This window comes from Lutra lutra, chromosome 7 (genome assembly GCF_902655055.1).
Source record: "Lutra lutra chromosome 7, mLutLut1.2, whole genome shotgun sequence".
NCBI classification, from domain to species: Eukaryota; Metazoa; Chordata; class Mammalia; order Carnivora; family Mustelidae; genus Lutra; species Lutra lutra.
Window position 1 is genome coordinate 142,203,517 of NC_062284.1, and position 27,305 is coordinate 142,230,821.

The 27,305-nt window shown below is 52.5% G+C and overlaps 1 protein-coding gene across 1 annotated transcript in view; it reads left to right on the forward strand.

Annotated features, from left to right (window-relative positions):
* The first annotated feature begins 4,796 nt into the window (after window positions 1-4,796).
* Window positions 4,797-27,305, forward strand: part of LOC125105074 (cholesterol 24-hydroxylase) — a 31,413-nt gene continuing 8,904 nt past the window's right edge. The window contains exons 1-12 of the mRNA XM_047738116.1: window positions 4,797-5,079; window positions 11,621-11,701; window positions 12,235-12,316; window positions 16,211-16,284; window positions 16,754-16,840; window positions 17,774-17,912; window positions 18,664-18,774; window positions 19,601-19,751; window positions 19,961-20,023; window positions 20,691-20,763; window positions 23,038-23,122; window positions 23,834-23,944. Coding sequence (XP_047594072.1) covers window positions 4,958-5,079; window positions 11,621-11,701; window positions 12,235-12,316; window positions 16,211-16,284; window positions 16,754-16,840; window positions 17,774-17,912; window positions 18,664-18,774; window positions 19,601-19,751; window positions 19,961-20,023; window positions 20,691-20,763; window positions 23,038-23,122; window positions 23,834-23,944 — 1,179 coding nt within the window. The 5' untranslated portion in view covers window positions 4,797-4,957. The remainder of the gene's footprint in view (window positions 5,080-11,620; window positions 11,702-12,234; window positions 12,317-16,210; window positions 16,285-16,753; window positions 16,841-17,773; window positions 17,913-18,663; window positions 18,775-19,600; window positions 19,752-19,960; window positions 20,024-20,690; window positions 20,764-23,037; window positions 23,123-23,833; window positions 23,945-27,305) is intronic.

Below are 27,305 nucleotides of genomic sequence, written 5' to 3' on the forward strand. Positions count from 1 at the left end.
CTGCTCACAGGGGGATGTTCCTTTGCCCACCAAGGGCCTCCATCCTGCCCCTGTGCATCAAGTACAGTTGGGCTAAGCCTCTGATAGGGGAGCGGAGGGGATAAGCAGATGGTCTCTGGGTGGTGGGGACAGGGTATAGCCCATGTCAGGGTCTGTGAGGTCTCTGGGGGTGTCATCCCAGCTCAGCCTGTCCATTATTCTGAGAGCTGAGCCAGAACTCAGGGTGGTGCACCCAGCAGAGACAATGGTGCGGGCGAGTCTGGGGGGTCTGGCTGCTCGCCAAAGCGGTGTGTGGAGTACAGGACTGCCGAAGAAAGCTCAGGGTCACCTCTCGGACCCCTCACACCTCTGCCTTGAGTGGGGTTGGCGAGGGCCCTGGGCCTTCACCGCTTGCCTGGCCCCATGGAGCCCCATGTGGAAACCAGAGCCGTGCCATTGAGCATAGCCTATGTGCGGGGCTCAGTTGTGAGGACAGTGCGGCATGTGTGAACTCACTGGAGCCTTTGAACAGCCCCTTCTCCTCCTCCTTTTACAGATGGGGAAACTGAGGTGCACAGCCAGGGAAGGGGGAAGCCAGATGAGAACCCACTCGGCCACACGGCCTAGCTCTCGCACCTGCGGCACCCTGACCATTCGTTGCACTGCCTGAACCTGGGGCTGCCATGCCAGCTGTAAAGGGGGCTAGACCTAGGGGTTCCCCCGGGGCTTCTGCCCACTTTGTGCTGGGAAGCCGCTGGTGGAGACCCCTGCCTCCTCCCACTGCCCAGCAGTAGCTAATAGGCATCTTGCCCAGACACAGGGAAATTCTGAACTATGCTAGGAGCTGGGAGGGCCGAACTCCTCACTGCGTCCATGGAGAAAGCCCGGGGGACTGAGTGTCCCAGGCCTGTCCCAGATGGGGCTGAGCCAAAGTTAGAGCCTAGGGTAGGGGGGTGGCCCTCCAGAGCAGGGTAGTGCTGTGGCCATATCCAGTGGGGTGACCCAAGCCATTGGTTCCCCAAACCCAGAATGGTGGTGGTGGGGGGTCATACAGCATCTTTCTGGGGCTCCTCCCTCCTCTTCCCTGCCCTTCCTCACCCTCTCCAGGCCCCTCTTCATTTCAGGGCCTGAAGGCCACGATGCCATCGGGTGTGGCCTGGGAAGCGGGGCCGAAGTGACAGGGGGTATCTCCTGCAGCTGCTCAACAGTGATAGCCTGAAGTCACCATCTGGGGCTCCTGGTACCTCCTCCCAAGTGGTGGAGTGGCCCAGCCCTCAGCAGGGCCCTGTGTGTCACCATTGTTTGGCGGGCAACTGGGAGCAGTCTCAGGCCCTTCACTCCTCTGGGTGGGGGCTCCCCCTGCTCCAGTCCCCTACCTCCTGACCCCTCAGGCTCCAAACAAGGCTTAGGCTTCAGCCTGCCTCCTGACAAGGAGGTTGACACAGGCTCACTGTCCCTTAAATAGCCACAAGGGTGGACTGCTGACGTTTGCCGCACTCTCACTATGCGCCAGGCACTGCTGCAAAAGTTGTACTCAGTACCCACTCACTTAATCATCATATGAACCCATGCAAGCAGTGTTCTGCTCACCCTTCATTGTGCAGATGTGGAAACCGAGGCCCAGGGAAGCTTTGTTACTTGCTTAATGTCATATAATCAATATTTGAAAGTAGGCAGGAGGGCCCTGGAGCTCCACTTTGGACTGTCACCCTGCTGCCTGAAGAGCATTGAATTCAGTGCCCCCCCCACTTCCCATTGGCCCCTGTCATTGGGTAGATGGGGACACAAGCCCAGAGAGTGACAGAGTTGGCTTCAGACTCCTTGTCCAGTGCTCCTTTCACTCCACTGCCTACAGCTGCCGAGGGAGCATTCACAAGTGACTCAGTCCCCAGGGACTTTGATCCGGCCTCAGAGTCCTTCAGGGTCTCTGGGGATAGGGGCCGACCCTGGCCAAGGCTCCCTTTGGAGCCTTGGATCAGCCTCCGCCATCACCCCCCGTAATCGGGCTTCGAGTCAGCAGTTAGAGTAACCTCTCAGAACCTGGCCCGGAGAGGGGCTGCTTCTATCCAGCGTCACACAGCTTAGTTCTTGAGCCCTTGGAGTCCAGTGTTGCGGGGATGTCCCAGGGGTGGCCGGCACCCAGGATGGCATCCGTGGTGTCAGCCTCGGGTAGCAACACTCCAGTTTCCTCACGGGGCCTCGCTTGTTCCTTGTGTGCCTGTCTCCTCCTAACAAGCCTGAGCTGCCAGGCCTTGGTGCTGTGTTCAGAGGAGAAACAGCTTTGTACCACTTGAGGGAGTGCAGCCCCTTTAGAGCCTGGCTTCAGAGCAGCCAGCTTTCGGAGTCTGCAGCCTCGCCCAGTGATCCTGCTGGGGAACTACGTCTTCTGTCAAACTTGAGCAAGAAACTTGCAGGGCTGGTGAAAACACAAGGGCTGGGGGCCTATCAGAGTTTTTGACTCAGTAGATCTCAACAGGGCTGAGAATTTGCCTTGTGACACAGGATGATGCTGATGCTGTTGGCCTACAGGCCGCACTTTGAGAACCACTGTCTCTACCTGCACTGTCCGATAATAAGAGCCACAGAGGTCATTTTAAATTTCCCAGTAGCCATATTGAATAAGCAAAATGAAATAGGTGAAATTTATTTTAATAATATATTTTCTTTAACCCAGCATATTCTAAAATTAGCATTTTAACAGTTAATCCACATAAAAATATTAATGAGATTTTAAAAACTTCTTTTATATGCAATCAGTGTAACCCAGTGTCTATTTTATGCACACAGAACACCTCAGTTTGGGCTAGCCATGTTTCAAGCGCAGGACTGGCACATCTGGCCAGTGGCTACCATATTGGAGAGCCCTGTCCAGACCTTTCTGGGGAAGGGGCAGACTATTGGCCACGTGCTTCCAGGCAGTGCCCTCTGCTGGCGGCTTGTAGTCCTGCCTGCCCAGGCAAAGGGCAGGAGACCCGAGCATTGGGGTGCCCTCTCTCTCATCGCTCCCCATGTGACCGCAGAAAAGCTGGGAGAATCAGATGAGGCGGCAGTGGGACAACAGTAGACTTGATACATGGGGAAGGGACACTGGTCAGGGGCAGGGGTGCTCTGTTGAGAGAGATGCCAGGTGAGCCCCGGTCACATTGAGCCAGAGGTTACAGGGGTTGAGTGACGCACGAGAGATTTAACGCCCACTCCTCTCCTTAGCGCTAGTGGGACGAGCTTAGGCTCACAAATGTACCCTGAAGCTACCCCATGCCTGCCTCATGTGAGACCCCAGACTGTGCCCAGAGCAGTTTAAGATCTGGCCCTGTCTTCAAAAAACAACGGTCGGGGGTCCTCCCTTCAAATTGCCCCCAGCCCCTGGAGCTTTCACAGCCCAGGAGGGGCTGTCTAACCTGCTCGCCCCCGTCCCCGCGCCCCCCCAAAAGCAGGACCAGCCAGCGGCTGCTTCCCACCGCCACATGGGGGCGCCCCGGCAAGCCAGCGTCTCCCCGCCCCAGCAGCAGACGCGTCCGGCTCCCCGCGCCCCGGTGGATGCCCAGGCTGCGGTAGTCGCGGACAGAATTCCTGTCTCTTCTGGGTCCAGTTCTTAAAGCGTGGCCCTCTCCGTCACCCTGCATCCCACACCCCCCCACAGTCATGTCCCTGCTGCTGACTGTCCCCGGCTGCGCCTGGGAAGAGGTACAGACCTCGGTTTCCCAGCCCCCAAGCCTCTCCGGGACTGGCCCACGAACGGGGCAGTGGCATGTCCCCTTCTCAGGACCCCGGCAGCATCTTTGGGCACCCCCCCCCGCCCCCAGCCCCCAGCCCGCTGGAGCTTTACCGGGACTAGGAGCGCGCACAGCCGGCCCTTCCATCCACTGCTCGCGCTCGGGGTGCCCCCGCCCCCCCGCCCCCCGCTCCCAGTGCGGGAGCGAGAACCGAAAGTGCGGCGCTGGGCGTCCTCCGCCGTCACACCCGAACGGGCGAGGAGAAGAGGGTTACATAAACGGCACGGAAGTCTCGGTTATTACCTAACAAATACCCTCTGGCCACCGCGGGCACATCTGTCGCCTTACGTCGCGGGCGACCTCGCGCACCCAGACTTGCGCGCGCTCCGACTCCGGCTCCCTGGGACCCGGGTCACTGCCTCCGACCCGACTCTCCGGGGTCTGGAAGGCTCCGGAGGTGCCGCGACGCGAGGAGGGCCGACCGACTCTGGTCCAGCCGGGCGCTCTTCGCTCGCGGACACGGCCCCCCTCTGCCCCCGGGGTCCTCGCCACCGGTCCGTGGGCCCTGCAGGGAGACCACGGGCGCTCGGCGGGGCCGGCCGGGCGGGGGGAACCACTTTGGGGCTGGGGGCTCCAGAGGGAGGCGTGGGAGCAGTCGGCGTAAGACGCGCGTGTGGAGGCTGGGATGGGTTCCCAGGAAGGTTTGAGGGAGAAGGGAGGGGGCCTAGGACCGCGCGCGGAAAACGCCGTTATTTGAGGGCGCCCCACAGAGCGGAACCAGCCCGCAGGACTTAGCGGGGCGGCCGGGGCAGGAAGCGCGGAGGAATCGGGGTTGCCCAGGACAACGCGTTCTGGGCGGAGCTGCTGTGGGGATGGAACGTTTGAGAGGCTGGGGGCGGGGCCTGGGGAGGCGGGGAGGGGGCGGAGCATGGGGGGTCTGAGCCAGAAACGGCGTTGTGACTGGCGGAAATCCCATGCTCTGGGCGGGGCCTGAGCTGGAGCTGTGTTGGGGTTGGGGCGGGGCTTGGGGAGGGGCGGGGGCGGGCCCCGAGAGCGGGAGCTGGAGGCGGAGACGTGGTTGGCGGGGACGGAGCGCCCTGGGAGGGGTCGAACCGGCGGGGGCGGAGCCGGAGCGGGAGTAGGCGGTGCTGGGTCGCGCCGGGCCTCGGGCCGAGGCGGCGCGCGGCGCTGACAGCTGAGTCGGCTCGCGGCCTCCCGCCCCCTCGGTGCCCGGCCCCGACCCTGGCCTGGCCTGCCCGGGAGCCATGAGCCCCGGGCTGCTGCTGCTGCTCGGCAGCGCCGTCCTGGTCGCCTTCGGCCTCTGCTGCACCTTCGTGCACCGCGCTCGCAGCCGCTACGAGCACATCCCCGGGCCGCCGCGGCCCAGGTGAGCGGGGGGTGGGGGTGGGGGCCTGGATGGGGCGCTCGAATGGGGGGCCGGGGGACCGCGTCCAAGCCGGCGTCGGGGCCGGGGGTCCAGCCTCGCCGTTGCGCGTGGCCGCTTGGAGACGGCGGCCGGGAGAGGGGCGCTAACTATTCTTAGTAACAAATTACTCACAGCCGCGGCAGCTGCTCGGCGCCCACCGCGCTCTGCTGGGCCCCACAAACGTGATGGCAGCGACAACCCTGTTAGGTAGGCGCTATTGTTACCCCATCGTTCAGACGCGGAGACTGAGGCGCGCGGAGGCAAAGTCACCTGCCCAAGGTCACACAGTTGGTAAGCCTAGATTTAAGCCCGGGTCAGCCTTGCCTCTGAAGTAGGCACTCTTAACTTTAAGACTCGGAACGGGGTCACTCAACCTGGATTGCAACACACTCTACTCTAGTCACATTCCCCTTTGTATTTCTGTCCTGGTATATCCTTTTTGTCTTCTCCTTAGTACTTCCATTCCATCCTTGTCCCCCACCCCACCCAACTTACCTACCCCCCCAACCAGAAGCTTACCTTTCTGAAGCTAAATCAAACGTGTCATTTCTCTGCTCCAAAAGCTTTCCATCACTTTAGAAGGAAATCTAATTCTAGATTAAGTCCACCCTATGGCCAGCAAGGCCCCTGCTGAGCTCTCAGAACCCACTCTGTACTGTTTTCACCTCCCCCTCGCCCCACCCCAGCTTGCTCACTGCTGGCCTCGTCTTTCTGCAACCCCCGTCCTGCAGCTCCAGGGTCTTGCTGTTCCCCATCCACCTGTGTAAAAGCCCACCTAGCCGCAAACTCCTTAAGGGGCCATCACCCCTGAAGTTACCTTCTGTTCACTTGTTGACTGTCGTTCACCTGTTGACTGTGTCTGTCTCCCCTCCTTTAGAATGTGAGCCCCAGGAGGGCAGGGACGCTGTGTGTTCCCTCATGTATCCCCAGCACCTGGCACACTGCAGATGCTCAATAAATATTTGTTGAATGAATGAATAAACAATGGACACACTTTTTAAAACCTCAGGACATGAACATTCTGGAAGGTGCCCACCTCCAGCCCAAGCCAGATGACCAGGCATTGGAAGCCTGAATCTCTATTTGGTGGGTTTGGGAAAGATCTCAGTGGCTGGTGACACAGGGAGGTGATTGTTCTCCCTGCTGGCTCTCTGTCTTCCCAGGTGCCCTCGCCCACCTTGGGGTCTTCCTTTTCCCGTGCTTAGCAGCTCTGTCTTCCACGCCACTCAGATGGTTCTTCCCCTCACCTTCCAGGCTTGGCTTCAATGCTAACTCCTCAGGGAGGTCCCACCTGCTTCCATGCCTGAAAATATCATGTTCATTTTGTAAACTCTATGTCATTGTAAGAGTTGGGTAATTATCTGTGCAACCTCTTGTTAAGTGTCTGTCTTTCCCATAGGCTTGTGTCTGTCTTGTTCACTACCATGTTCCTGACATCTGGCACAGCCGCAGCTGGGACATGCATAGTAGACAATAAACAGTGATTCGAAGTGGGTGGTAGAAATTGCCTACCAGCTCTGTTAGGTACACTGTCACCCTTCCAACTTTTCAAATCAGTCATGAACAGCTTGGGGTTGAATGAACGTTGTGCTCATTCTGCTGGGTCTCATCATGACTTGGTCTTCTCGTAAGCCCATGTACTTCCAGCACCGCAGACAGGGTCTAGTCTCTTTGTCTTGAGAAGGCAGAACGTAAATCAAGCCCCTTTTGGCCCCTCACCCATCTCCTTTTTTTAAGTTGCATTTTAAAAATAAAACTGTGCCATAAGATTTACCCTTTTAAAGTGTACAACCAGTGCTTTTTAGTATAGTGACAGAGTTGTTCAATCTTAACTGCTGGTTCCAGAACATTTCCATCACTCCAAATAGAAGCCCACTAGTTGTCACTCCTCATCTCCCCTGACCCCTCATCCCCCGGCCCTAAGCAACCACTAATCTGTTTTGTCTCTAGATTTGTCTGTTTTGCACATTACATATAAACGCAATCATACAAGATGTGGCCTTTTGTGGCTGGCTTCTTTCACTGAGCACCATGTTTTCCAGGTTTGTCCGTGTAGTAGTATGTGTCTGTATTTCTTCCCTTTTATGCCTGAATTCTCCCCCAAATCCTACACTGCAGAATCTACGTGTGACCTACAGGTGCGTGTGGGTGGGTGGAGGAGTGGGAAGAGGTTAATTATATAACCCTTAATTACATAATTAAATATAATTATAGTTGGGCTCTTTAGTCTAAGGGGTTGAACTGAACGAGGCATATGCAGAAAGGTTGGGGATTAACAGTTGTTTGGTGGTCACATACAAAACTGCATTAAATGAAAGTTCTGGAACCTCTTCTAGCACAGATCAGCTGCTTTGCTATTCAAAGGCTGGATCCTCAAACCATGATTGGCAACACCATGACTGGCAAAGAAGTGTACATATCGAGTGTCTAGTACTAACATTTGCCGCTTGGTGCTTCCAGGCTTTGCCAACTTTCAGGCAAGCATCCCTCAGCCTTACAAGGGGCAGCTGCTGTGCTCCCCTGCCCCACCCATCCTCCTCTTCATTCCGCGGGAGTCACCAGGATGCCCTCTCTTCCAGGATGCCCTCCCGGAGTTCCCCACAGACAACATCCTACTGCAACCATCCGTGTAGCAGCTGAAAACTCAGACCCCACGTTCGGATCCCACACAAATACTTGTGGTTTCTTCATTTTTCTCTCACTGCTCTCAACTTCCTCATCAGCCCCCACTCTCCCGGTAGCGTGGGATGGATGTAAACTTGACAACAAAAAAGCCTCCCTCTTCCAGTTTTTACTTATTTTGGAATCAGTTTTTCAAGGGTGGCTCCTGGGGGGCATCATCTCCCTCTTCCCATTCCTACTTGCCAGGTTGCCCGAGGTGGGGTCTGTTCAACAAATTGCCAGTTGGCTCCTGTGACGGTGGTGACCCCTTGCTGGCTCTGTTGGGTGGTATGTCCAAAGGACCTTTGGGTGCCCAGCGGAGCCCTCACCACCCCATTCCACTGGCAGGAGGCACAGGCATGACCCCTCACCCTCACTCCTGGCAAAGGCCTACCACTCAGCCATTGTGGGGGCTCCCTTTCTCCCTGGGGCTGGCCTCACAGCGGGCTCTCCAGATGACCTCTGCTTCTCCACCAGCCAAGACTTTCCTCTGCCCTCAGGAAACCCTGGATTGCCCCAGTGCCAACCACGGTGCTACAGACCGGGCTGGGAGGGGGATTTTCACCCTCCTCTCTCTCTCTCTCTCTCTCCCTGGGCTGCTCCGTCATATCCAGTCTACCCCCAGCCCAGCCCCGGTGCTCTACCATCCTTTCCCGGTCTTCCCGCGCGGCCTTTGCCTCCCCAGCGCCCCCTGCAGGACCTGGAAGGAACGGATTTTAGTTCCTTTCTTGCGGGGGGGACCCCACGCCACTCTGTCCCCTGGGCCTTCTTGAGGGGTCAATCCCCTTCTTCCCCAAACGGCAGCGGGCCCCAGTGTCCCCAGTGGAGGCTCTCAGACAGGCCTGGGAGGGTGAGGAGGGTCTAGACTCTGTTCTCGCTCCGGCGATTCCAAACAGAACGTTCTCCCGAAGCGTGCAGCTATGGGGAGTGACCACGGATCCTAGATTAATCTGGAAATACAGCCAGTCCTGTGCGATGTCCAGGGTCCGTCTCTCCGTCGGTGGAGCAGAGTGAGTTCACGGCTGCTCACCCGGAGTGCACTTCCGCCGCCCGCGGCCACTCTGCACTTTTTTCCTCACGCGTCTGCCCTCCCACTCTCCAAGTGCTCTTGCTGCTTTTCCGTCCCTGCCACCTCCCCCTCCATCCCCGCTCTCAGCCTTTATTCTTGCCTCCTACCTCCCGAGTAAATGGAACAGCCTGGAAGAACTTCCTTCAGGGGCCGCGCGGCCGCTGCTGCCCCCTACCCTGCCCTGGGCCCACGCGCCCTTCCCACCCGGACCTCAGGGCTGGTGGCCAAGGAGAGCCGGCCCCTAAGTTCAGCAGCACCCAGCAGCACCCCCGCTGCCATCAGTTTTCCTTGTCTCCTGCATCATTCCCATTTTTATATAACACGTTGTTTAAAAAAAAAAAAGAAAGAAAGAAAGAAAGAAAAAAAAAAGGAAAAAAACCACCACCTGTCTCTTCCCTTCCGGTTCCCTCCAGCTGCCGCCCCGGTTCTACACCCCTCAGCCACCCCCTGAGAAGCCCACCTACCTTTGGGCCCCCATTCCTCCTCCTCTTCCTCTCTTGGGCCCCCCAACCGGCCTCTCTGCCCACCCTGCTCTGGCCAAGGTCCCAGGGACCAGTGACCCCCATAGCTCCATGCACAAAAACACTTCAGTCCTGGTCTTGCCTGGTCCCAGGGCAGCCTGGGGGAGCGCCCATCCCTTCCCTGTCTTGTTCTCTCTGCAGCCTTCCCCCTCCACTCCCCACGGCTCACCTCCAGCCTCCCCAGCAGCTCCCACTCAGTCTCCCTGGTTGGTGGTCCCTTTGCTGCCTGATGGCCTGGCTCAGTCGTTGGGTCTCTTCCCCGTCTACACTCACCCCCGTGGGGTCTGATCCCATTGCCCGGGCTCTAAGTGCTGCCTCTCTGCTGAGGACTGTCACATTCCCATCTGTAGCCTGGCTTCAAGTGCGTGCTCACCCCCTGCTTCCCTTAGTAGCTTTCCTCTGCAAACCTGACAGGTTCAGAGCCAATGCCTAGTTTAATCCACTTGTCTCAGGTTGGTCCCCAGGAGCTGATCCTGAGACAAAAATCGAAATGTAAGTGGTTTGGGGGGGGGGTGATCCCGGGGGGAGCTGGCAATTAGATAGAGAGAGGAGGTCAGAAAGCCAATAAAGCAAGTTACCTCTGGGAGGAACTGAGGTGCACCCCCTTCCCCAGGGAGCTCTGGGAGCTTACCCCCACCCAGATGGAGGGCACAGGGTCATTGGTGGAGGCTGCCCTGGGGGTGTGGAGCTGGAACTTCTGGCCCGCCCTTCGGGCAGGCAGAGCAGTCAGAGGCTCCATGCTGGTCCTCAAATACCCAAGGGCAGAGGTGGGCACGATGGGGTCTGCCACCCCCCACCAGCTCCTTTTCAGTCCTCCTCGCCTTAGTAAATGGCAGCCCCATTCATCCTTCCGACACTCAGCCCAGGAGACTTGGGTCAGCCCTGACACCACTCTCACACCCACCCCCACAGCAAGTCCGCTTGGTTCTTCCTACAATGTACACTAGAAACGGGGCTTCTCGACTGCACGGGTCTGAGCCCTGTCCCCTTTCACAGCCCCTCGCTGGTACCCCTGCCTCCCTTCCTGCCCTCCATACATCCCATTACTCCCAGCACAGCAGCTGTGAGTGTGAGCCATTGAAAACCCATCAGACCCTGTCTCTGCTCTGCTCAAAACCCTCCAGTGACCCCAGTTTCAAAGTCAAAGCAAAAGTTTGACAGCAGTCCACAAGGCTATTGGTGATCTGACACCTACCTTGGGAAACCTATCCTGTACCACATCTCCCTTAAATACTGTACTCCAGCTTCAACACCCGCCCCCTGTTCCTTGAACTTACCAAGTACACTCCTACCTCAGGACCTTTGCACCTGCTATTTCCTTGGCCAAGAATGCTCTTCTCCCAAATACCTGGGCAGCCAAGTCCCTCACTTATGGCAGCTCACATGTTACCTTCTTACAGGGCCATTTCCTGACCTGCCTATAGAAAACGGCAACCCCCCTCCTATCCCTGCCTCTGATGATCTACCCCTCTGCTTTTTCTCCCATCACTCTCCGACTGCATATTTACTTACCTATTTGTTTATGTGCTCTCCATCTCCTGCCAGGAGGTGAGTTCTCTGACCCAGAAACCCCATCTGCAGTTTCGTTGTCCATTCTAGATGGTGCAGTCAGTGAGCTTGGCTGGAGTAAGTCATGCAGGGGATAGGAAGCACCTTAAAATTTGCCACAAGCTGACGCCAAAAAGACTTGATCACCTGCTGGTGATCACACCAGACTTATGCACACACTGCAGACTTAGCATCACCAAACAATCCCCTGGCGAGAAGGACTTTGGGGTGGCCTGGTCCCAACCATGCCATGGTGAGCAGATGATCACCTCTGTGCCTATGCTGCCGCACCTGTAAGACAGGTTAACAACAGATCTACCTCCCGGCAGTAGGGAAGGTCAGCTGGAATGAGGCGGAGAATGGTGTCCAGCCTGCAGTCAGTGTTCAGTGGATGTCTCAAGGTAAATGCACGCAATAATACTGTCCACTTTCCACGTGCCAGTCCCCGCCCCTGCACCAGGGAGATGGTCTCATCCTTCTCTGTCTTCTCTGTGGAGACGTCTGGAGCTGGCCAGACCTGACTTTGTGTCCTGCCTTCATTCTTACTGCCCGGTGCCCCTGAGCCAGCACCATACCTCCTCGTGCCTCAGTCCTTCCATCTGCGAAGTGGGCCTAATAACGCCGACCTCACTGGGTCCTGTGGGGAGGGGGGCACTCTTTAATGATGACTTCTGGTGATCTTAATATTTCCCGTTTCTTCTAGTTTCCTTCTAGGACATCTCCCCTACTTTTGGAGAAAGGATGAGGTTTGTGGCCGCGTGCTCCAAGATGTGTTTTTGGATTGGTGGGTCCCAGTTGTCATTTGTTGCCCTTACTCCAACCCAGGTCCCTCATGGGTTACCACCCCCATCCCTCAGGCCAGTGCATACACTCCCCCCCCCATTGCCAGGTTACTGCTACCCTCAAAGTTCCTCCCCTTAGGGGAGAGGCAGAGGAGGCTGGTTCAGAAGGCAAGCTCTGCCTTTCGCCAGCCATGTGACCTGAGACCAGCCATCAGACATTCTGAGCCTCAGTTTCTTCATCTGTAAGCTGGGTGGGGGATGTGACTCGGTAATAGTCAGTGTATGTGGTGGTGTTTTACACTTGCCAAAGCATTTTCAAAGACTATCTGGCTTGATTCTCAGCAAAGGAGAAGTGTAACAACCCTATTTCATGGATGTGGAAAAGGAGACCCAGTGTGTGTGTGTGGGGGGGGGGGTGACCCAGCAGGGAGTCCTAGGATGGGACACCCTGATCCTCCTGCTGGGTGGTGATGGTGATGGTGATATTCACGTCTCCCATAGCTGACAGCCTCTTTTGGGTCATTTTGGTTTCTAGGGCTAAGAAGTATGGCCCTGTCGTGCGGGTCAATGTCTTCCACAAAACCTCAGTCATCGTCACGAGCCCTGAGTCGGTCAAGGTAGGAAGCCGAGTGGTTCCATGGGGAGGGCCCTTCCCTTCCCAGGTTGGGGGCACGAAACTCAGATCCCAGGGACTGCAGGAGAAATGTCCTGGAGGCACCAGCATTTGGGCTGGTTTCCCAAGGATCCAGAAATGAGTGGTGTCTTTCTCTCTGACCACCAGCCATTTGGGAGTGTGGCCCAGGTGGCACATACATTTAGCTTGCTCATCTCTTTCAGCCTTGGTTCCTTCATCTTCAAGGTGGGATCTTAACCCCTCTGTCTCTGGGCTAGAATGAGAATTAAAGATCAATTGATTTATTTCACAAATATTTATATAAACAATTATTTACAAAGAAAGGGACAACAGATCCTAAACATGCACTTCTTTATGTACTTCACGATTATGAATCCATTTAATCCTCACAGGGGGAGAGCCTTTCATTAGCCCCCATGTTAGAGATGCGGAAACAGACAGGAAGCATGGATCAGTCTGTACTATGGACAGGAGGACACCTGCCATGTGGGTACTAAGCACTAAGAATGGCCAGCAGATCATTTACCTTGGAGTTGGCTGAACTGGGCTCAAGTCTGGTGGCTCTGCCATCACTCTGGGCCTCCGTGTCCTCATCTATAAAATAGGGATGATGCTGGAGATGAAATAACATGTGTGAGTCACCCAGCCCAGGCCTGACACCCAGCAATTGCCCAATAAATGTCGGTGCGTCTGTTCTCACACTGGGTACTTAGCAGCTGAGCAGGGTGATTCTTGGCAGGAGACGGAGAAAATGCAACTTGGGGTCCAGATCGGGAGAAAAGACTGAACCACCATGGTGTCTCTAAGAGGATGCTGAAAATCATTTAAAAAAAATTAATTTCAAATATAGACACAATTATATATATATAAATGTGTGTGTGTATATATACATACACACACATTTTTAAAAAGATTTTATTTTTTTCACTTGAGAGGGAGAGAGAGGGAGAGAACAAAGGGAGAGTGAGAGGAGAAGCAGACTCCCCACTGAGCAGAGAGCTCAATGTAGGACTCAATCCCAGGACCCTGGAATCATGACCTGAGCCAAAGGCAGATGCTTAAGGAGTGAGCCACCAGATGTCCTTGGGTTTTTATATTTAAAGTGGGTTTCCTATAGATAGCATATATTTGGGTTTTGCTGTTTTACTGTCTGACAATCTCTGCCTTTTAATTGGAGTGCTTAGATCATTCATATTTAATGTAATCACTGATATGGTGAGGTTTAAATCTACCGTACTGTTACTGTTCTCTGTCCTATCTGTTCTTTGTTCTCCTCTCCTCCTTTCCTGCCTTCTTTTGGATTAAGTATGTTTTAGTATTCCATCTTATCTCCATCATTTGCTTATTGGCCCTCTTTCTTTTTCTCTTAGTGGTAGTCCTGGGATTTATAGTATAATCTTTAACTTATATCAGTCTACTGATATACTACTTCATCTCTGTCTACTTTAAAGATTTTCTCTTTATCACTGGTGTCAGAAATTTGATTATAATCTTCCTTGGTGCACTTTTCTTTTTGTTAATGCCCTGTAGGAGTCTTCGAAATTCTTGGATATGTGGGTTCCTTGCAAGTATTTGCAATATTCGTAATAGATGTGTTGAAGTTCCTGTCTGCAAACTCCGTCATCTCTGTTATTTCTGGGCCTGGTTATAGGTAGATTTTTCTGCTCTTTGGCAGTCTAGAGATTTCATGTTGGACCCTGGACATTGTGAGTTGTACATTGTTGAGTGCTCACTTTTGTTTCATTCCTTTGGGAACTTGAACAGTTCTTGGGCTGTGTAAGCTCTGAGAATAGTTTAGCCTGTAGTTACTCCATATTTCTCCTTTTCCTAGAAGTTGTTTTGAACTCGGTCTTGTGTTCACTACATGCACATGTATGGGTCATTCATCCAAAGATGTAGGGGATCCCTGTGCAGATTTCTGCACAGGAGCTCTTTCTATGCATCATTCCCTTCCCTTGCGTGCTCTGTCTTATAAATTCTAGCCTCCTCTGGCCTGTCTGGATTCTGATTTCTGTCTTAACAACTTGGAAAGCCTGCTGGGCTATATTTCAGTTTTATATTTTATTGCCTTTATCTTGAAATTATAGTAAGTTGGAGTAATCTTAGGTTGTAGGGCTCACATCTTTTTTTTTTCTTTTCCTTCTCTTGGGATTCACAATCCTGCACGTCCTGTTGTCTAGTGTCTGAAAACAGACATTTCATGCATTTTGCCTTTAAAAAAAATTTTTTTTATTGCTTATGGCAAGAGGTCAAGTTCCCAGCAGTTATCCCTTAATGTGCAGAAGAGTGCTGTCAGTATAGACACTCAGAGAAGGCAGGAAAGGTGCCCCATTCACCCCTCTTGTCCCAGAACCTAGCTCACTGGGCCTTCAAAGGATCCCCAGCCCCAGGGACAGCAGACATGGGGACCCCTGACTATGGGGACACACAATTGGAGCCTGTGTTGAGGCTGCTGTACCTCAGTGTGGAGACTCCTCAGTTTAGGTTGGGGGGTTAGCACAGACCTTGGGTTATTTAGGTATGTTTGAGAGGGACCTGGGAGTTGAGCCTTTATTGTCATTGGGATGGAACCTGTAGGAGTGGGTAGTGACAAAAGTTGGTTTACAAGTGACAGTGTTTGGGGGGGGGCTGGGGTTCTCGGGATATGGCTCATGATCCAAAGTCAGCTATTTTGGGGGTTTTCTTTCTCTGAAAAATTGATATTACAGCCCCCTAGGCTCGGCTCCCAGATACCAGCAGTCCCTGGATTAACGTAGAGTAGAGATACTTGCTTCTTTCCAGTGCCCACGGGATAAAGCTCAGTAAGCCATAAGGCATACCTCTGGGATCCAGCCCCCCTGCTGCCCCTCCCCACCTCTTCCTCAGCCTGAAGGCAGCATGTGGCCTGGGCTTTCTCTGCCTGGATCACAGTCTTCTCTTTCCTCTCTCCCATGGCAAACTGCCTGGATTCAAATCCTAGGTCCGCCATTCACTGTGTGTGTGACCTCAGGCATTTAAAATCTCAGTTTCTTCATCATATGTAAGATGAGCATAAAAATAGCACCTACATCTTCAGGCTGACTGTGCACTAAGTGAGCTATAGGATGCTGGTGTGGCCTTGGCATTTATGGAGCAGCTGCTGTGTCCCAGTGCTCTCAGACTTTTCATGCAGAGTGAATTTACTCTTCACAGCAACCTTCCCAGGCAGGCACTCTTCTTACCCCATCATGGGAGATGAGGAAGCTGAAGGCAGAGGAGATGAGTAACTTGCCTGTGGTCATAGAGTTAGCAAGTGGTAGAGCCAAGATGCTGAGCCTGGGTCCAAATTCAAGCCAACTGACTCCAAATTCAAGCCTGAGCCTTTAACCCCTTGGCTGTACTGGCTCAAGAGCTATCAGCCAATGTTATTATTGCTACCATCCAGCTTGCGGTGAGGCAAGTTGAGATCCTTCCTCCAGGAAGCCTTCCTTGACTTCTGTGCTTAGGTTGGCACTAACAATACTGAATCTGTGCCAAGGGTCTCTCCTGTGTCCCAGAAGGCCTCCCTTTGAGCTTCTCCCCTTCCCCGCTCTGGTTCTTGCTGCTTTGGAAGATGGTGTGCCCTGAGGTCCGTGCATGGGCACAGAATTGAGGACCCCCCCACACGCTCTCACTGTGTGGCCACAGGAATATCACTGCGCCTCTCTGTGCCCTGCTTTCCTCATCCCCAAACAAGATGCTGTTGCTAGAAGGCAGGGTTTCTGGAGGGTTAGGTGAGATTGTGCTGGACGAAGTCCTCATGGCACAGCTGGGGCATTGGTGACTGCTGGGGCATTGTTTCCCAAGAGTCCAGAAAACTGAGTCCTTTGCAGCCTCTCACGGGTGCACGAGCTCATGTTGGCTTTTTGGGGATGTTTAGAAGTTCCTGATGTCCACCAAGTACAACAAGGACTCCAAGATGTACCACGCAATCCAGACTGTGTTTGGTGAGAGGTAAGGCATGAGGAGGGGCTTGGGGAGAGGACGGGAAATTCTCTGGTGGCAGGCAGGGGGGCCGCAGGGCCCAGGGCATTGGGCATAGCGTGAAGGCCTGAGCCCTGGCTTCCAGGCACACAACAGGTGCCCCATAAATAGTGGCCACCGCTCTTGTCATTGTCACCTTCCTTCTCCTCTTTCCCCTCTATCGGATAGTGGATGGGCGGGTGGGGGGTTGCAAGTTTGGGGCACACGACCATCCCATTTCTTATTTATTTTTTTGTTGTGGTAAAATTCACAAAAGTCATCATTTTAACCACCTTGGAGTTACAATTCTGTGGCATTTGGTCCATTCACAATATGGCGTAAGCATCGCCACTGTGTAGTTCCAGAACATTTCCACCATCCTGAAAGGTGATCCCGTCCCCATGAAGCCATCAGTCCCCCTTCCCTCCCCATTTCTCATGTCAGACTTTGTCTCCGGCAGACTCTTTGGCCGAGGCTTGGTGTCGGAATGTGACTATGAGCGCTGGCACAAACAACGCCGGGTCATGGACCTGGCCTTCAGCCGCAGGTGAGCGTCTCCAAGATGGCGGGCTTTGGGAAGGGGGCGGTTCGCAGGAGTGGCTTCACCCCAGCTGAAGGGAGAGAGGAGAGGGCATTAGTAGTCAGAGAGAGAGCAAGGCAGGCTGCCGGCAGTGTAGGACTGAACATCCCGGGGAGAGCGGCAGTGATGCCTGGGGGTGGGGGTCTCCCCCCTAGGAACTCCCCCACTTAGACCACATCAGTCCTCCTCTGGGTTTTTCACTTTCTTTATTACAGTTCTCACTTTGGGCTACATTTTATGTTTTAAATAGCTTTTATTGCGGTCCGGTTTCCATACCATACAATTCATCACTTATAATCGAGTGGGTTTTCGCCTAGTCACAAAATTGTACAACCATCACCACAGTCCATTTTAGAATACATTCATCACCCCAAAAAGCAAGCGCTCCCCATTTCCCTTCAGTGGCCTCAGCACCCGGAAACCACTAATCCTCTTTCCGTCTCTGTGGATTTTCGTATTCTAGACATTTCGTATAAAAGGAATCCTACAACATTTCTTTTGGCTTCTTTCACTTAGCATAAGATTTTGGAAGTTCCTCCATGCCCAAGCATGATTCAGAAACCCCCCCTTTTTTTTTAAGATTTTATTTATTTGGTAGAGAGAGAGAGAGAGAGCGAGCACAAGCAGGGGGAGTGGCAGGCAGAGGGAGAAGCATGTTCCCCACAGAACAGGGAGCCCAATGCGGGACCCGATCCCAGGACCCCAGGACCATGACCCAAGCCAAAGGCAGTCACTCAACCAACTGAGCCACCCAGGTGCCCCAGAATTTCCCTTTTTTATTATCAAATGAAATTCCATTGTATTGGATATACCACATTCTGCTTATCCATTCATCAGTCGATAGACATATTTGAGTTGTTTCCAATTTCTTGGCTCCTTCAACGGATACTGTTCCCCCAGCTCCTTGGTCAGCTTGATGGAAACGTTCAACGAGAAAGCCGAGCAGCTGGTGGAGATTCTGGAGGCCAAGGCTGATGGGCAGACCCCGGTGTCCATGCAGGATATGCTGACCTGCACCACCATGGACATCCTGGCCAAGGTGATGGGAGGCTGGTGGGCCAGGAGAGCGGGGTCCAACATGGGTCAGGGGCTGCTCTTCTCTCCCTCTTCCCTTTCCTGGCATCCCCCCACCTGCCTCCTCCTCCACCGGTCAGCCCCTGCTCTGGGTGGGGAGCTTTGTATCTCCTCGAATATTCAACATGTGCTCTCACAAGACCACACCTGCTAACTCATTCTCTGCGAGTGGATCCGGAGAGGTGTGGGGACTGGCCTGTGTCTGGTCAGTGGCAGAAGTTGGACTGGCTCTCACGTCCGCTTGCCTCCCAGCCCAAAGCCTACCTCCCCTTAAGTGCCTGCCCTGGGTCTGGCTTGGCTCTGCACCCTGGCAGGCTCAGCAGTGGCCCAATACCACCCCCACCCCCCGCCCAGGTCAGGGCAGCTCAGGCAGCTGGAGTGCACGCAGTTGGTGAGGGAAGGGTCATTGTCACTCAGTAATTCACTGGGAGGCTGGGTCTAGAAGGGACACCAAGGAAGGCTGCATTTCTGGGGAAATGCATCTTGTCAGGGAGGGAAACCAAGTTTGTGGAGTGGCTCCTTGTGCCATGTGGTCCTCACTGCCTTCCAGGGGGTTGGAATCATTGTGGGTCATCGTAAGGAGTGGATGACATGACGCACATAAACCCTTAGCCCTGGGGCCTGGGTGTCTCTAGCTGAGCAGTGCCAGGTTCTGCACTGGGTTTTCAAGTCTTCCCACCAACCCAGGGATGACCTCGCCCTTCTCTCTCCCCCAGGCAGCTTTTGGGATGGAGACAGGCATGCTGCTGGGTGCCCAGAAGCCTCTGTCCCTGAAGGTGAAACTGATCCTGGAGGGGATTTCTGCATCTCGAAACACTCTGGCGAAGGTACTGCCTGCACCCCCTCCGGTGACCAGTCACCAGAACTGGCGTCCTAGTTTGCTGGAGCACCTCCTCCAGTGACCTTTTTCCAGAATGGGTTTTGAGCACTGGTATGAGCGAAGTGAATCTGTTAGGACTTGCGTACATCTCCTAACGTAGAGAATCAAAAGCAAAGTGGCTTAAGTAAATTAGGAGTTAATCTTTCTCTCATGTAAAATCATCCTGAAGCAGATTATCGAGGACGGCTGTGATAGCGACACAGTGTCTGATGGTCCTGGAATGTTTTGTCTTTCCGTTCCACTGTCTCCAGCACATCAGCTCATTGTTATAAGATGGCTGCTGCAGCTCCAGCTATCACTGCCTTGTTCCAGGCATGAAGAGGAAGGAGAAAGGTGGTACTTGAGTTGATCCTCAGACAGATGCCCAGGGCCTCTTCCTGTTCCCTGGGACTTCAGCCTCTGAGCTGGGGGTCCCCTGATGCCCCCCATCTTTTCTGCTGTTGATTCCACCTACTCCTCTCTGGCTGTGGCTTCCTCCTTCCTCGCAGTCCTAGCTGCCTCCATCCTTCAGGGATCCCTTCTTATTTTCCAGGCATCTTTCCCATCATATCTAGGGATTTGGTACAGGACGGGGAAGCCGATGCTTGGGCTCGGCCTGCCATGTTGGTCAAGTCTCCTTGGCGGCTTCCTCTTTGCTAGGATTTTCTCGCAATCTTCCCAACTTCCAGGTTGCCATTGCCGCGGTGGGTTTCTAAAGCCGTTGCAGAGTTGGGGGAGCGGGAGAGGTGGACGCGTGTGCTCGGTCGGCATCCTGAGCGGGAGCCCCTGTTCAGTTTATGCCAGGGAAGTGGAAGCAGCTCCGCGAGACCCGGGAGAGCATTCGCTTTCTACGCCAGGTTGGCAAGGACTGGGTCCAGCGTCGCCGGGAGGCCCTGAAGAGGGGGGAGGAAGCACCTGCCGACATCCTCACGCAGATCCTCAAAGGTTTGAGGGCTCCCACATGGGCCAGGAGAGGGCCGGGCAGCAGGGGTGCCCCCATCACGGTGGCTGATCACACTTGACTCTCAGTGTCTCTCTCTGACTTTTGCGGAGAAGGGCGTTTGCTTCCTTGCTCAGCTGCAGGGAGAGGGAGGGAGGGGTATGCGTGTAGCGGGTGTCTGTGGCCGGGCCCTGAGACCCTCCTTGTCTTTCAGCTGAAGAGGGGGCCCAGGACGATGAGATCCTGCTAGACAACTTCGTCACCTTCTTCATTGCTGGTCTGTACCTGCAGGGGTGTCCAAAGGCTCAGGACTTTGCAGGAATGGTGGGAACCAGACATCCCCTAAACCCTGACTTGGGGCGATTTTTCAGGCTGTCTGCGCAGACTTCAGATGCAGAAGTGAGGGGCTGGGATAGGGGAGCAGAAGGCCTCTCTCTGCTCGGGGAGGTCCGGGAGGCCTTCTTGGTGGCTGCTGACCTGGTGATGGAGCTGGCCACCGTGAGGGGTCGTGAAGCTGCCTTTTTTTTTTGACAGAGACACAGCGAGAGAGGGAACACAAGCAGTGGGAGAGGGAAAGGGACAAGCAGGCTCCCCGCTGAGCAGAGAGCCCAACATGGGGCTTGATCCCAGGACCCTGGGATCATGACCAGAGCCAAAGGCAGACGCTTAACCTACTGAACCACCCAGGTGCCCCAGAAGGAGCTTTTAGGGTGTAAAAACCAGATGTCTGGGAGCAGATGCCGTTTATTGGACTACACTGGCGGGCGCAGGGGATCTGCGGGTGGGCAGCCTCTCTCCTTCCTATCTGTATGTGCAGCGCAGATGCAGGGGGCAGAAGTGAGGACCTGAACGGCCGCCACATGCTCAGGGTCTCAGAGGCAGGTGGGCCGGGCCAGCTGCAGCCCAGTAGCCCCATGTGGAACTGCTGCTCTCCTTTCCCACAGGCCATGAGACCTCTGCCAATCACTTGGCATTCACGGTGATGGAGCTGTCCCGCCAGCCTGAAATCCTGGCAAGGTATGGAATGGGGAGATTTGGGGGTCAGGTAGTAGCTCCCCTGAAGCTGGTGAAGGGATTCACTGATGTCTTGTTCCTAGAAGACAGACAGCTCCAGCCTCCCACCACAGAGCCTCCTCCAGTGTGTCCTGCTTCTCTTTACCCCAGGGCCTTTGCACATGCCAGTCCCTCTTCTGGAAGCTCCTCTCCTTGCTTTTTTCTTGGAGAACTCCCTGCCCAGCCCCACAGAAGCCTTCTCACACCCCTAAAGTAGTCATTCTATGTTTTCCCCTCCTAGCTTCCTCCCAGCTCACGAATGCCGTTTTCTCCTGGGCTGGTTTGCTTTGAGTCTATTTCAGTCATGAAATTAAAGCTCCAAAAAATCAGGGATCATGGCTCTTTCCCTCTCCACACTGTGCTCAGTGCCTGGCCAGGGGCTGGCACTGAGAACTGAACAGAATTCCCAACTCAGCATTGAGGAAGGGCTTATATTCAACTTGCGAGACATAGGAGGGTGCCTGGAGATGGCCTTTGAGCTGGGCCATTGGTTTCCTTAAATGCAAACGGTTGCACAGACCAACTGCACCAATGTGAAAGCACTCTGAAAACCCCAATAGGCTTGGGGGTGGGAGCCCTGGAGGCGGGGAAAGCCTTGATTACAGTTGTTAATTGGCAGTGTCCAAGGGCAGATGTGAATGATCGCTTGTGAGGATAAAGTGGTTGGTTAGGGTTTTAACTGTATCTATAATACTAATATGCTCTTTATAAAAATTTGGAAAAAGCAGAAAAGTTATACTACTACTACTACTACTAATAATAATAATAATAATAATTACCATTATTATTATTATTCTACCCACAGTGCCCCGCCCTCTGGAAGCAGTTCACAACTAGCTACTGAATTTCACCATGTGTTTTATCGCATCGCCCCACATTATTTATTATAAACTCTTCTCCCAAATCCATTCTTCTATATTGTGGATATAAACAAACACACACATACATACATAAAATTGGACATTGTAATTTCTCAAGGGCATAGTTCAGAGGCATTAAGCACATTCCCATTACTGTGCAATTATCACCACCATTTCCAGAACTTTCTCATCGTTGCAACTGATAATGTCTCCAGTAAACGCTAGCTTCCCAATCCCCTCAGCCCCTGGCCCCATTCTACTCTCTGTCTCTGTGAATTTAACTCCTCTGGGGACCTCATACAGGAATCACACAGTAACCGACGTTTTTGTCTGGCTTATCTCACTTAGGGTAATGTCTTCAAGGTCCGCCTTTGTTTTAGCAGGTGTCAGAACTTCCTTCTCTTTTAAGACTGAATAATATTGCATCGTGTGGGTAGACCACATTTTTAAGAAACGTTTTTTTATTTGAGAGTGAAGGAGCAGGGGGAGGGACAGAAGGAAGGGAGAAGCAGACTTCTCACTGAGCAGGGAGCAGGACGTGGGATTCAATCTGGGGACCCCGGGATCAAGACCTGAGCTGGAGGCAGATGCTTGGATGACTGAGCCACCCAGGCACCCCATGGACAGATCACATTTTGCTGGTCCATTCATCTGGTGATGGACACTGGGGTTGCTTCTGTCCTTCGGCTGCTGTGACTAATGCAGCCATGAACTTGGGTGTACAAGTATCTACGAGCCCCTACTTTCTATTTGGGGGCACACACACCCAGAATGGCACTGCTGGAGCATATGGTAATTCTACATTTCCTGTTTGGAGGAACCACCATCCTATTTTCCATATACACCTGCAGTGGGTTCCATTCCCACGGACAGTGCACAAGGGTTCTAATTTCTCCACATCCTTGCTAACGCTTGTTCTTTTCTGCCTTCCTCGTGGGTGTGACGTGGTCCAAACCCACTCTTGGTGCTGCATATTCTAACAGTACCCGTCATTACTCAGCCAGCATCCCTGCACTGCTCATTCTGTTTCCAGCTGTCGGCTGCTACGAGCCAGGCTGAGACAGGCTGCTCGGTGCAGAGAGCTGGATCGGTGGTGCGTTTATTTTCTGCCGCCAGTTCCAAGCAGCAAGCACGAAGGGGGAATTCGTACAGGCCCTGGAACACAGCTGCCAACTGCTCAGGCATCTCGGTTGGGACGTGGTGGTTCCTGGATGTCTTCAACAAAGGGGTGGACTGTGTGAGCGTGTATACGTGTGTGCGTGCACGCGATGGGCTGTCCCAGGAGGCTCACTTCTTGTTCCCTTCATCCCCTCCTTCCTAAAACTAGGGGGGAGGGGACCTCTCCTTGGGACGAGCTTGTCTTCATCTGCCCCAACAGGCTGCAGGCGGAGGTGGACGAGGTCATCGGTTCTAAGAGGCACCTTGACTGTGACGACCTGGGGAGACTGCAGTACCTGTCCCAGGTGTGGGGGCAGGAGAGAAGCTTCTGGGCACTTGGGGGTGGTTCGTCAAGCCAGGCCTTCTGCACCTGGAACCCTTTCATACGGGTGTTCTCTAACTTCACTGCACGGGAGAATGTCCCAGGAGATTAAAAAAAAACAATTCCCATGACCAGAGCTGCCACAGACCAATGACATCAGAGTCACTGGGGCAGGCTTAGGTGGGTCAGGAGGGGCCACAGCCTTTGTAAAGGCCTCCCAGGTGACCCCAGTGCTCAGCCTAGGTGGGGAAGCAGCCCTCGATGGAATGACGCTGTTTGCACTTCCCAGCTAGGCCGGGCACTTCCAGGAGCCTCAAGCCGGCCTCCAGGGGCCAGATTCACGGGTCCCCTCCCCTCCCCAACAGAGCACAGCAGGAGGCCTGGCTTGAGATCAGGGAGGGCCCTTCTGGGATGGTGGTGCCCTGGTTCAGAGAGAAGGCCTGGGTCCTGGTCCAGGCTCCGCCACAGGGGTTCTGCCCAACTCCCTTCTCCTTTTGGGTGTCAGTTTCTCCTGTGACAAGAGGGGTTGGACAAGAAGCTGAGGCTAACTTTGCAGGGGTCTGAGACCCAGTCCTAGACGTGGGTACATATTCAGCCCTGGGAGTGGGAGCAAAGGTGGGTCCGGGGCACGCCCCTAGCGTGATCTGGGGGATCTCTTGACTTCTCTCCTTGTCTCCCCGTGTGGCTTCTGTAGGTTCTCAAAGAGTCGCTGAGGCTGTACCCGCCAGCGTGGGGCACCTTTCGCCTGCTGGAGGAGGAGACCTTGATTGACGGGGTCAGAGTGCCTGGCAACACTCCACTCCTGGTGTGTGGGGGCCCTCCCTGCCTGCCCCCAGCTCTGAGGTCGGGATGTCCGTGGCCCCATTGTCACCACTGGGGGTTCTCATTCAAGTTGCACTATAACCATGTGAGGTCTTTCTTCCCTTTCACACAGTCCAGTGTAAGGTTACAGCGGATGATTCTGGAAGGGAGGCACCTTGTTTACATCTGAGGACACTGAGGCTTAGAGAGGTTAGGTCACTTTCCTGAGGTCACATACCCGGCCAGGGACAGATACAAGATGTGCCTAGTTTCACAGCTGACCCCAGGCTGTCCAGTTCCTTCTCTCTTTCCTCCACCACCCCTTCTCCCATGGAGGTGACTTCCCCCCACCTCTCCTTTACTTGTTTGTTTTTTGTTTTTTTGATCTTGAGAAAGCAAGCACAAGAGTGTGAGTGGAGGGGCAGGGAGGGGCAGAGGCAGAGGGAGAGAATAATCTTTTTTTTTTCAGTTACAGGATTTTGCCCTTATTTATTTTTTAAATTTATTTATTATTTATTTTTATTAATGTATAATGTATTATTAGCCCCAGGGGTACAGGTCTGTGAATCGTCAGGCTTACACACCTCACAGCACTCACCGTTTCCCATACCCTCCCCAATGTCCAAAATTCAACCACCCTCTCCCTACCCCCCTACCCCCAGCAACCCTCAGTTTGTTTTGTGAGATTAAGAGTCTCTTATGGTTTGTCTCCCTCCCAATCCCATCTTGTTTCATTTATTCCTTCCCTACCTCCCAACCCCCCACTTTGCCTCTCAAATTCTTCATATTAGGGAGATCATATGATAATTGTCTTTCTCCGATTGACTTATTTCGCTTAGCATAATACTCTCTAGTTCCATCCATGTTGTGGCAAATGACAAAATTTCATTTCTTTTGATGGCTGCATAGCATCCCATTGTGTATATATACCACATCTTCTTTATCCATTCATCTGTTGATGGACATCTAGGCTCTTTCCATAGTTTGGCTATTGTGGACATTGCTGCTATGAACATCGGGTACACGTGCCCCTTCGGATCACTACGTTTGTATCTTTAGGGTAAATACCCAGCAGTGCAATTGCTGGGTCATAGGGTAGTTCTATTTTCAACTATATGAGGAGCCTCCATGCTGTTTTCCAGAGTGGCTGCACCAGCTTGCATTCCCACCAACAGTGTAGGAGGGTTTCCCTTTCTCCGCATCCTCGCCAGCATCTGTCATTTCCTGACTTGTTAATTTTAGCCACTCTGACTGGTGTGAGGTGATATCTCATTGTGGTTTTGATTTGTATTTCCCTGATGCTGAGTGAGGTTGAGAATTTTTTCATGTGTCTGTTGGCCATCTGGATGTCTGTTTTGCAGAAATGTCTGTTCATATCCTCTGCCCATTTCTTGATTGGATTATTTGTTCTTTGGGTGTTGAGTTTGATAAATTCTTTATATATTTTGGATACTAGCCCTTTATCTGATATGACATTTGCAAATATTTTCTCCCTCTCTGTCAGCTGTCTTTTGGTTTTGTGGACTGTTTCCTTTGCTGTGCAAAAGCTTTTGATCTTGATGAAGTCCCAATAGTTCATTTTTGCCCTTGCTTCCCTTGCCTTTGGCGATGTCTGTAGGAAGAAGTTGCTGCAGCTGAGGTCGAAGAGGTTGCTGCTTGTGTTCTCCTCAAGGATTTTGATGGATTCCTGTCTCACATTGCGGTCTTTCATCCATTTTGAGTCTATTTTTTGTGTGTGGTATAAGGAAATGGTCCAGTTTCATTCTTCTGCATGTGGCTGTCCAATTTTCCCAACATCATTTGTTGAAGAGACTGTCTTTTTTCCACTGGACATTCGTTCCTGTTTTGTCAAAGATTAGTTGACCATAAAGTTGAAGGTCTATTTCTGGGCTCTCTATTCTGTTCCGTTGATCTATGTGTCTGTTTTTGGGCCAGTACCATACTGTCTTGATGCTGATGAGAATATATTTGCTTTGTAATAGAGCTTGAAGTCTAGAATTGTGATGCCACCAACACTGGCTTTCTTTTTCAACATTCCTCTGGCTATTCATGTTTTTTTCTGGTTCCATATAAATTTTAGGATTATTTGGTCCATTTCTTTGAAAAAAAATTGATGGTATTTTGATAGGGATTGCGTTAAATGTGTAGATTGCTTTAGGTAGCATAGACATTTTCACAATGTTTGTTCTTCCAATCCATGAGCATGGAGCATTTTTCCATTTCTTTGTGTCTTCCTCAATTTCTTTCATGAGTACTTTATAGTTTTCTGAGTACAGATTCTTTGCCTCTTTGGTTAGGTTTATTTCTAGGTATCTTACGGTTTTGGGTACAACTGTAAATGGGATTGACTCCTTAATTTCTCTTTCTTCTGTCTTGTTGTTGATGTATAGAAATGCAACTTATTTTAGTGCATTGATTTTATATCCTGACACTTTACTGAATTCCTGTATAAGTTCTAGCAGTTTTGGAGTGGAATATTTTGGGTTTTCCACATAAAGTATCATATCATTTGCAAAGAGTGAGAGTTTGACTTCTTCTTTGCTGATTCGGATGCCTTTAATTTCTTTTTGTTGTCTGATTGCTGAGGCTAGGACTTCTAGTACTATGTTGAATAGCAGTGGTGATAGTGGACAGCCCTGCCGTGTTCCTGATCTTAGGGGAAAAGCTCTCAGTTTATCTCCATTGAGAATGATATTCGCTGTGGGTTTTTCATAGATGGCTTTGATGATATTGAGGTATATACCCTCTATCCCTACACTTTGAAGAGTTTTGATCAAGAAAGGATGCTGTACTTTGTCAAATGCTTTTTCAGCATCTATTGGGAGTATCATATGGTTCTTGTTCTTTCTTTTATTAATGTATTGTATCACAGTGATTGATTTGCAGATGTTGAACTAACATTGCAGCCCAGGAATAAATCCCACTTGGTCGTGGTGAATAATCCTTTCAACGTACTGTTGGATCCTATTGGTTAGTATTTTGGTGAGAATTTTTGCATCTGTGTTCATCAAGGATATTGGTCTGTAATTCTCCTTTTTGATAGGGTCTCTGTCTGGTTTTGGGATCAAGGTAATGCTGGCCTCATAAAATGAGTTTGGAAGTTTTCCTTCCATTTCTATTTTTTGGAACAGTTTCAGGAGAATAGGTATTAGTTCTTTTTTAAATGTTTGGTAATATTCCCCTGGGAAGATGTCTGGCCCTGGGCTCTTGTTTTTAGGAGATTTTTGATGACTGCTTCAATCTCCTTACTGGTTATGGGTCTGTTCAGGTTTTCTATTTCTTCCTGGTTCAGTTTTGGTAGTTTACAGGTCTCTAGGAATGCATCCATTTCTTCCAGATTTTCTAATTTGCTGGCGTAGTGTTGC